The sequence below is a fragment of the Oryza sativa genome, chromosome 6 (assembly GCF_034140825.1).
Source record: "Oryza sativa Japonica Group chromosome 6, ASM3414082v1".
NCBI classification, from domain to species: Eukaryota; Viridiplantae; Streptophyta; class Magnoliopsida; order Poales; family Poaceae; genus Oryza; species Oryza sativa.
In genome coordinates, this window is record NC_089040.1 from 13,380,785 (window position 1) to 13,390,894 (window position 10,110).

Consider the following 10,110-nt stretch of genomic DNA (forward strand, 5'->3'; position numbering starts at 1 on the left):
CTAGAGTAAACCCTAGATAAACTTTTGTAGTAATTCAAAGTGGTGGTGTGGGATTTACTTTACATGTTGATCCTTTTTTTTTTACATATCTTTTGTTTCCTCTAATCGTAAGAAAGGGTTATAATGTCATCTTTAATATAATCAGTCATGTCCCACAAAGAGAGAGAGAGAGAGAGAGAGAGAGAGAGAGAGAGAGAGAGAGATCAAGTTTTAGTATGCATGACATGTAAATATTGTACTTAATTGCATAAACAAATTTTAAGAGCTTTCAATGTCATAAAGGAATTTGCACAATCCAAATTGTGGCTGGGTTCCCAACTTCCCATGTTTACGCCACATGAAAACACAGTACAAATTAATATTCATCATAATAAGTTCCCAAACTAAGTTTCTTTCGTTATGAGAGGCTGAGAGCAATAAGATACTTCTAGTAGTGACATAATACAGAGTTATACGCTTTGGTGCCTGAAATTGCCCCAATCCTGGAGCACAAATTGTTCAAGATGACACAAAGTGGAAATATTACAGATTCCTCAAAATTGCTCAAATACAAAATACAAACACAAACCAAAAGAAGAATATAAACCATTCACACTACTCTGCAGTTGAATCGGAAGTACTCATGAATCCACCTAAGAAGCCAGCACCATTGCAGCTACCGCACAAGATTTCCCGCTTTCCTCTGTATAATTTTGAATGAATTTGCATAAGAAAACATAAATATGACGTAATTCTAATTGAGATGTATGCTTAATCAACTACTTGTAATGGGCCAAGATTTCTTTCTACCTGCAAAGCCAGCATAATGCTCCAGCTTTAAATCGGCCGTTGAAGTGATCGACAGAATTCACCCCATCTCCCTTGCACTGGTTGCACACTATTGCACCTGTTATTTTACCATGAGAGTTACAAGTTACAACCAAAACATGGCTGACACAAATTGACACAATGTAAGATTATTGTACTTCGAGAAATTACAAGGAAGTTGCTTCAGAGGATGATTGTACTCATACTGGTCAATAATACAAGAGAAGACTTTTATCATTTTGGACATTAGATAGCAGTTAACAGTACAACTACACCTTCTGTGTAAGATGTTTTCGTTTCTCACACTGTAAGGAAGCACATAACTATTTTAGCAAGTGCCCCAACAAAATACAATGGCCAACCTCTCTGTCGACGCGTAGAGTTGAATTCTAGATCACAAATTATCAAATTTCAAACAAAATCCAAATTTTTTTATGGTAAGAGTATAAAAAAATCGGTGCTATAAGTATTGTGGGAACAAGTAACAGAACACACAATCAACCCTTTTGTGTAACACCTACAGGGTTTTCTTGACAGTTTCTGCACTGAGGAAATCCACTGTGAAAAGAGTCCAAACCCAATCAGGAAACAATAGAACGGTCCGGAGGGTTTCAAACTAATTTCCACTACAGTTATATTGTCTCCACTTTCAATAATTCAGATAATGAGCTAACAGACTTAGAACAGTACATGCATATAGTGGACACAAAATGAAAATTAAAACATGTAACTTTGAAGAACCTCTACTTCTACTAATTTTAGACAAAAGGAAACTCACCGTTTCCTTCGCAGTCCTGGCAGACAAGGCTGCTTCCCTTCGGAGGACTCTTTTCGGTCTGATCATTTTCTGTGGCCTGTGTAGATGAACACTTTAAAACATTAGAAGATAAAACAAAGAAAGAGAACTAAAAACTTGTAAACATATTGCTCGCTCATTCCATATGTAAAATAAGGGGGGATATAAATGAGAAGTTTATGCGACAACTTAATCATGCGATCATATTTCTCTGTGGCAGACTAAAATGTTGTTCTTGTATACTACATATTATTGTGCAGAAGATGGATATTATCAACGTCAAGTTGTACTATTTATACTGTCAAAATCGAAGAAAGTTTTGCAATTGTCACATAAATTTCTCTTTGCAATGAAGAAAAATATATGGAATCTGTTCCACTGTCAAAATATTTTTGCCTTTACTCTACATGACAGAAAACGAAGGATAAAAGTGAAAAAAATCATCCATGTTCTGCACAAAGTTTTAATATGTGAATACAGAGAAAACATCAGATACACCTAGACAAGGGTTCCTCTCCAAATCCATCAATTCCTACTACAACCTGTGGGCAATTCATCAGCCACATGCTCAACCAAGTTCAACTGAATCATCACCACCCTATTATGTGGTCAATCAGTGTACTAGTGCTAGTACTCAATTAAAAAAAGGAAAATCAACAGAGGAGGAGATATGATATAAGCCAAAACGTTTACAGAGACGAAAGGGCAAAGAGGCAGAGTAGGAGTTTGCAGACCTTGGTCTTGACGGACTGGAACCTGGAGAAGCGAGAGACGGGCCGGAGAAAGGAGGCAGCGAGCGGGGAAGGGGCGGGTTTGAGGAGGAGCGGAGGGGAGGCGGCGGTCGCCGTGAGGCTCGAGGTGGCCGCCATTTGGGAGCAGCGAGCGAGAGAGCGAGCGAGCGAGAGCGAGGAGAGGAGAGATGGACGGCCAAAAGGGAAGTGGAGGCCAATCCACTCTGATAAGGAGACGCAAAACAAAAGGAGGCAAAAACCTTCCTTGCAGAGTCACCCCTTCGGAAGTGCGGTTTTGCAGGAAGATCCATCACAGGCAACGGGGCTGGCATCCCGTCCCCGTCCCCGGTGTGAAGAAAACCTTCCGCCCCCATCCCCATCCACGTTGCCACCCTCCTCTGTGCCGCCGCCGTTCGCGTCATCGGCCGCCGCGCACTCGTCTTCCTCTGCGTCGGCCTCCTGCTCCAGCTCCTCCCCCTCCCCTTCCCCAGCGCCGCGTCGCCCATAGCCGCCATCACCGCCGCCCACCGCCCAAGCACTGCGGGCCTTGCAGAGCAGAGAAGGGAGAGAGATGATGAAGGGAGAGAAGAGGTGAAAAAGAGAGATGTTGTGGCCACACTAACATGTGGGGCCCACGCCGACTCAGCCGCCACGTCGGTTGAAATCGGTTTCAAAACTAAAGGACCTAAAATGAAAAAAATGAACGGTTTTGTAAGTTGAGGGTTGTCATATATCTGAGTTTTGCGGTTTGGGGATGATTTTGTAACTCGATGACAAGTTGAGGGACCTTCGGTATACATATTGCTGTTGGGCTATTATTTCGGAGTATATGGCATGGTACTTTCTCATGACCCAACATATCTCGGGGGGCCCATGGGGATATGGGGCCGGGATTAGTGGAAAGCTTCCGACCCCGGCCCACCCGATGGACCTTGATTCTGGCTGTTTCCGGCCCCAAGGGGGATGAATTCACCCCGTTAGCTCACCCTAATAGAGGAATTCCCCGCCGGGGAATAGGGATCGGGGGCCATGCCACCCGTCTGGAGGGTTTGTACTTTGTGGTAGGAGAGTGAAAAATCAAAGCAAAGATTCTTTTGTCAACTCACTCAGTAGTACTAGGCACTGCTTGATTGCCACCTCTGAAATTGTCTTCCCCTGTGATAAAAATACACATGTAATACTCTCTTGTTGTCCATAATTTCCATGGTAATCAAGTGCTTTGTGCACAAAACATTTAAATAAAGATAACAACAAAGAAGAGAAGACGTAATAAATCACAATGATTTGCTACGCCATCGCAAGGGGGCACAACGTAAGTACAACGGCGTTGTGACTTGCGCACTTGCTCACGTACAGGAAGTGCACACCCCCACCTATATGTGGAACGATGCCAGGCAGCCGTCCTCATGGATTGACACATCGGTGCAGGCACACACATTTTAATGTCATGAAGCTTTCTCTTTTGGCACGATCTTTTGGTGAGAGGATAAATCTCGCTTTGATCAAATGTGATGTTTGGAAAGTGGCTATTAACTAAAACAAGTACAAGACTGCAAGACACCATGCAATCGCTACACCGAAAATGACGTTGTACCAACCATGACATGCATTTGATGATTTCTAAAGTGCAAACAAGAGAACATTACAATAGTGAGCTAAGATATAATCTGAATATTGTGAATAGTAATAAAGCACAAATAAATAGATGTGATTGAAGTGATACATCTAACCAACCAGATAAATCTACACAACAATTATTGGGGGTTCTAAATTACTCCTCAACTAAACAACCGAGGACTAGAGATAAGGTGTATCGCATACAAAATTCAACTAGACAAAATCCAATTGTTTTAGATGATGTATATTTATAGAGGAAACATAAGGCTAAGGCTACATATGTGTTCAAGTTCATGGAGGTGGAGAGAAGCACTTCCGGTATGAGCCTTATCTATTACAAGGTCTAAGGCCTAAGCCTTATTTCGACGATTCTCGTCGATCTAGAATCAAGTTTGATGTGTTTGAAAGGTGACGATATAAAATTTCCCAAATCAGAGTCGAAATGAAGGTGTAATGTTCGTTTAAAGTCACTGCTGTCCTTTTTACATGTTTTTTACGACGCACTATTATGAGATAGTTGCTGGATCATTTTGAATGAGGTTAATGAGGCAAGTCCTTACTAGCTGCTAAAGCAATAATGCGCCTCAGCAATGCTTGACAAATATTGCTCTCCCCTTTGATGTTTGGTCCCATCCAAATATCCAGCGAGCGCACTTCATTGCTATCTTCCAGTACCTGACAATACCATGCCAAACAGATTAAAAAAAAAAGGTGGGCATCTGAGATACTGATACTACAATTTGGCTGCCAGCAAAATGTTATACCACCAGGAATTGTAACCGAGAAACAAGGTTAGCCTTCAGGTAATAAATTGTGATGCTCAAGAAGAATCGGCAGTCCAACATGGCCAAACAACCCAAGCAGCTCATGGGAACTCAATGATCCGAAGCATGAATAATCAAATGAATTGGTCATCTCTACAGAACCGATTAATGTCAAACGCATCAACATTTACGTCGAGCAGCAAAATGTTGACCAAGTGACCGTACATTCACTGTATGTCCATACAAGATGCAAATGTAATATCATAGTTCAAGACAGTACGGGAAATCTTAATATTACAAGCTACATCTTGCTTCAACAGCTACCTTAACTAGATTGTTTGATGGTCATGCAATAAGACTATGATGATCTAATAGCTTCCATCATTCCTACTACTGGGAGCAGCACGCCTGTCACCTCGACCCTTGCCTAGGTATGTAGCACCTCCAGGTATGTAACCACGGCCACGGCCACGGCCACGGCCACGGACATCATCTAAATTGTTGGGTCGCCCCCTCCCTGCATAGGGATCAGCATACAAGTCTGGTCGACCTCCACCTGTGAAAGAACCCTTCAGCCTGCCTCCTGCAGGGGATCTGCTCCGGTCCCGCATATTGTGCCCCCAGTTATCCCGAGGAGACACTGATCGTCGCCGACTCCTCTCAAGATACATATCATGTGGGCGCTCCCTTGGGTTGTAGTCTTCAGCTGAAGACCAGTCATGCTTTACACGGTCCCTCAACTGACAATCACCACGGAAGCCCATTCTTTCCCTTTGCACTGGATCTGCATACCGTCCTGCATGATCTGGAGGTGATCGAGCTGGATAACCCTTAGGGTCACTTCCCCAACCACGGGGTGGTGACCCGTACCTGGCCATCTCTCTTGGAGGGGCCCGATCACTTGGACCAAGATTCCTTGCAGGTCCACGTGGAGGATTGACGTAATCTCTGTGAGGACTGTGGCCAGGCTCACATACTTCTCGTGAATAGCGATACTTGTTGCAGTTGTTACAGTGAGTTCGCCGAGCAAAATTAAGATTTCCACAGCTGAAATAAAAAGCAACAACAAATTTCAAAGAAGATTTAAGAAACTAGAGAAGACATTCAGAAGAAAACATTTACAAAAATGATAAGATAAAAAAAATGACATACTTGGGATTCTGGCATATCCAATCGCCTTCTCTTGGCGACAGATTTGGATCATTCCTGTGAACATATTCTCCATCAATATTAATGAACTCCTTTCCAGGAGCACCAGAGCCCCTCCCATATGATCTGCCTCCTCTTCCATATGGTGGAGAACCATCCCGGAACCTCGCGACTCCTCTACCACCACCTTGATATCCATGAGCATAACGTGGACCAAAAGTATCATCAAAATTTCTGTTTTCTGGTCTGTGTTGGCGCTGAGGTGAAAGGCCTGCATGCATGCCATATCCTGAAAAGGAAGTAATAACAGTTCAAAATAAGTATTAGCGGACATTAAAGAGTACTATCAAGCAAAGAAATTCTTACACCAGCCACATTGGATTGAAATAGGCAACCCCTTCCGGAGAACCACTTTCAAGTTTCAACATAGTTACTATCCACACACCAAAAGTTTATTGATGAGGCAAGCATTTCTTAAGATTAGCTCATACCCTTGTAACTGCAGCTCAACCCAAAAAACAAAATAACCTCTCTCCATGGTTCAGAACATGTAGTTAATAACTATACATCCAGGGGCTGGAATTTGATGCTTCTAAGGAAAATATTATTTCCTTGTGTCATAATAAAATCCCCAGTGTCATGTAAGGTCAAAAGGCATCTCAAACATTCAACCGGTCAATTCTTATGCCCAAAGAACTCAATCGGTGTAGGTTGTGAATAGTATCTCAATTGGTAAAACCATGCCGTCACACAATAAGGTAGCTTCTCCCTTGACATCGCTTCAGATAAGGTTGTGTGACCTTATCATGTTTTACTTAGCTAAATCCTCCACAAAGAGCTAAAGGAAAGATCCTATGTGAAGAGTAAAAAAGTAGCATTGCAACAAACATCCTATGCTACTCTTTACCAAATCTTTTCCTCAAAGGTTACTTAGTTGCCTATCCATTTCAATTTTCTCCTGACCATACTTAAACATAAGGTCCTGGAGAAAAGTAGTCTTTAGACAATGAAATACCAATTCCCCACAAAGAGAAATGAGATGGTTCATCCAGGCAATATGGAAATCCCTTATGCCAGATAATCTTTTCAGTTCAAGAAATCGACAGTACTTCTCACTGATTTGTTCAAAACTATTCTTTGCATCATCCAGGTACCTTCTTTCTCAACAACTGTGCCCCATCCCCACAACATGTTGGGAAGATGATCAGCAAAAGCCTGTACTGATCCAATCCTACATCCAAAACAGACCCTGTCACTTATCATCATTATGCAACCACAAGGTCAACTCACAAGCACTCATCATCATTATGCAACCACAAGGTCAACTCACAAGCACTCAAACAAGGAGCTGGCCTGTACTGACAATTGTTTGCAGCAAGGGATAACTTCTCCTGTTCACATCGTAAGTCTCTCCATATCCATTACCCAAATTAACTTACAAGGCAATCCCAAAACACTAGCATTTAAACCACAGCTTCCCCAATCTATGTCAAGTCAATCTCAACTCCTTTATCTAGAGAAGCTCATATGGAGTTGGTCAAGACTAACAATCCGATGGCAGCAAGGTACAACTTTTCATGTTTATGCCAACAGCGTTACTTGATATCCCTGTTTCAAGTTAACTTCATCAAACTTGTACTCATAGTTATTGGATAACCCTGAATCTGGAGACTGTAAACCACAACTGCATAGATACACCTCAAGTCCATCTCAGCCCTTCATTGTCTTGCTACCATTATACCTCCAACATATCCAGGATTTACTAATTGCAGATAGTTGCTTTTCACATATAAAATTGCATCAGCGCACAAGCAGAATAGATGCCAAAAACAAAACTAAATCATCAAGCAGCCAATATTGTAAAGCATCATCACTAATATCCCATCTTGAAAAGCAACGTCACCCTAGCCAGCCAAGTTGGATACTGTTAAAGAACAGCAAATTCCACACTCCCTTTGATATTTAGTGGAGCTTGCAGTGCTTGGCCATTACACTGAACATCCAAGCCAGCAAACAATTAGAAAATATCTATAATTTCTTGAAGCATGTCAGGAAGGTTTATACATCCACATTCTGTTCATTATTTTTCTAGATAAGAGGATTCAAAGATGAAAACAAAACATTTCCAACATAATAGGCCTATATGTAACAAAACTATTTAGCTAGTACATCAAAGGAGGAGACAGAATTGAACTTCAGGAAGTGCGGTGAAATGTTGGTTATGTCATACTGAACATACCACTTGATTTAAAAATGAAAGAAAAGAAAACAAGGATATGATAAAGTAGAAAAAAATCACACATTATATTTGGTGATGAGTGATGACAACGTCACAACGAATAAAAACCTAAATCAATCAAATGCAGACAAAAATATCTGAACATAGTGATTTAACTCCTGTTGAATGATCACAAAAAGAAGCATTTTATGCAATCAACTGCTCAAACCCAACAATATATATCTGTGGTGATATAGGGAAAACAATACAAAGCGAATAAATTAATGCTAAAGAGATCTTTGCCCAAGTTATATATGGCACTTGTCAATGAGGAATCATCTGTGATATTGCAAGTGAGGCACAGATACCAGAAAGAGAATTTCTTTCAGCTACAACAACTATCGTCGAATTGGAGCGCACATAAGAAAATTACAGTTTACAACAACTAATTGCTCGAAATAAATAAGTGATAAATTGATAACATATCTAGGGCACACATAAGTTGTGTAATTGATTAATGAATAGGTAGCTCCAGACTTGCACACTGTCTGAGGCATATTTTCAATAGACATAGTTTTTTTTGAAGGAATGCACAAAAGATTTGTGCATCTTTGTATTAAGAAGGAGATAGTTTTGACAGTTTGACAACCAGCCATGAAACATGCCAGCCCAAGATCCCAACTACTTTACGACCTAGGCGGAAACAACCGCACCTAGATGACCAACCAGGGGAGCTCAATAGACAGTTCATATGCTAAAATCAAGCTTTCTGGTACCTAACACAAAGAAACTCTTTCATCGAAACAAGAAACTAGTAAATCCAATAAACAAGTCAGATTATACATGCATCATCATACATATAATCAGATAGCTCTCAATGGTCGAGATCTTGGATAGGGAATCATAAATATCTCGTGTACCAGCATTTGAGTTTATATTAAATCATCTAGTCCACAAACAGAAATAAACCATGGCATGTAAATTGCGGTAGCACAGCACAAATAATTTTACGTCCATATACACCATTCACGAGGGACATAACAGCAGAGAACGCTAAAAAAATAATTTAAAAAATAAATGGGGAATCTAGGGTTTTGAACAGACCTTGCAGCTCGTGGTAGGGGCGCGGGTGCCGAGGCTGGAAATCAGGCGGCGTCAGGCGGCGCGTGGGTGGCGGGCTCAAGCGGCGACGCTGTGGCGGCGGACTCCCAGGAGGACGCCTCCTAGCCAGCAGCGGCGGCGGGGGCGAGCGGCGCCTCTCCCTCTCCGGCGGCGAGAGGTCGCGCCGTCGGCGGGGGAGCGAGGACCCGCGATGGCGGCCCGGCGCACCGGCGGCGGGGGTCGGGGACGAGCGCGCCGCTGCCGCGGCGGCATCCGGGTAGGAGGAGGAGGCGCCGTCCCCCTCGCGCGGCGAGGGCTTGACGACGAGGCTGCTGAGGGGGGCCCGAGCGGGGGGAGGCGGCGGCGGCTGCAGCGCGGCGTCGGCGTCGGCGTCGGTCTCGGACTCCGGCTCCGGCTCCGGCTCCAGCTCGCTCCGGTGGGGAGAGTAGTCCACCGCCTCCTCCTCCTCCTCCTCCTCCTCGTCGACGTCGTCTCCTCTGCCGCGGGGCCGCATCTTCTCTGAGACTCTGACTCTCGGAATGGAATGCGATGGGTGTTGCGGCGTTTCTAGGGTTCGACTAGCCAAAAGCCCAATAGGCCCGAGAGAAAATTGGAAATTTAACTATTTGCCATTGCTAGGTTTGGAAAATACCTTTTTTTAAAAAAAATTGGATTCACAAAAATGACATTGGAGAGAGAATTTCTTAAGGCCATTCAGAGTACCATGGTTATGGGCTCAAAAGCCCCCAAGAACCGACTTTTTTTGGGTTTTAGATTTTTTTAAAAAATATTTACAGAAATAATCTATCGGCCAAAAAAATTATAAAAATAGACCCTGCCGCCCACCTCTGGGGCGGCAAGCTGACGTGGCAAACGGGGGAGGAACGGGCGGTGACGGAGGGAGGGTTTTTTGCAGGAAAACCCTTG

General features: G+C 43.0%; 2 protein-coding genes and 1 long non-coding RNA gene across 3 annotated transcripts; 1 reads left to right on the forward strand and 2 right to left on the reverse strand.

The window, feature by feature from the left end:
• Nucleotides 1-371: 371 nt before the first annotated feature.
• LOC4340929 (protein BUNDLE SHEATH DEFECTIVE 2, chloroplastic) lies at nucleotides 372-2,550 on the reverse strand. The gene is made up of 4 exons (XM_015786171.3): nucleotides 2,338-2,550; nucleotides 1,586-1,661; nucleotides 790-886; nucleotides 372-682 (listed from the first exon to the last, which is right to left on the reverse strand). Exons 1-4 carry the CDS (start codon nucleotides 2,470-2,472, stop codon nucleotides 595-597), a joined length of 396 nt encoding a protein of 131 aa, XP_015641657.1. The 5' UTR covers nucleotides 2,473-2,550; the 3' UTR covers nucleotides 372-594.
• A 2,330-nt stretch (nucleotides 2,551-4,880) lies between these two features.
• LOC4340930 (uncharacterized) lies at nucleotides 4,881-9,719 on the reverse strand. Its single transcript, XM_015788294.3, has 3 exons — nucleotides 9,187-9,719; nucleotides 5,868-6,153; nucleotides 4,881-5,762 (listed from the first exon to the last, which is right to left on the reverse strand). The coding sequence occupies exons 1-3, from the start codon at nucleotides 9,695-9,697 to the stop codon at nucleotides 5,084-5,086; spliced, it is 1,476 nt and encodes a 491-aa protein (XP_015643780.1). The 5' UTR covers nucleotides 9,698-9,719; the 3' UTR covers nucleotides 4,881-5,083.
• On the forward strand, nucleotides 7,023-7,282 carry LOC136356944 (uncharacterized). Its single transcript, XR_010742021.1, has 2 exons — nucleotides 7,023-7,144; nucleotides 7,185-7,282. It is a non-coding gene; the product is annotated as an uncharacterized lncRNA (long non-coding RNA).
• Nucleotides 9,720-10,110: the final 391 nt, after the last annotated feature.

Bases quoted from the DNA above. Each gene is read 5' to 3' on its own strand.
- LOC4340929 (XM_015786171.3), bottom strand. From the start codon at position 2,472: ATGGCGGCCACCTCGAGCCTCACGGCGACCGCCGCCTCCCCTCCGCTC. The intron at 887-1,585 runs GTGAGTTTCCTT...GTAAAATAACAG, and splicing joins CCAGGACTGCGAAGGAAACG to GTGCAATAGTGTGCAACCAG. The intron at 683-789 runs GTAGAAAGAAAT...AAAATTATACAG, and splicing joins GCATTATGCTGGCTTTGCAG to AGGAAAGCGGGAAATCTTGT.
- LOC4340930 (XM_015788294.3), bottom strand. From the start codon at position 9,697: ATGCGGCCCCGCGGCAGAGGAGACGACGTCGACGAGGAGGAGGAGGAG. The intron at 6,154-9,186 runs GTCTGTTCAAAA...CTTCCTTTTCAG, and splicing joins CCCCTACCACGAGCTGCAAG to GATATGGCATGCATGCAGGC. The intron at 5,763-5,867 runs GTATGTCATTTT...TTTTTATTTCAG, and splicing joins TGGATATGCCAGAATCCCAA to CTGTGGAAATCTTAATTTTG.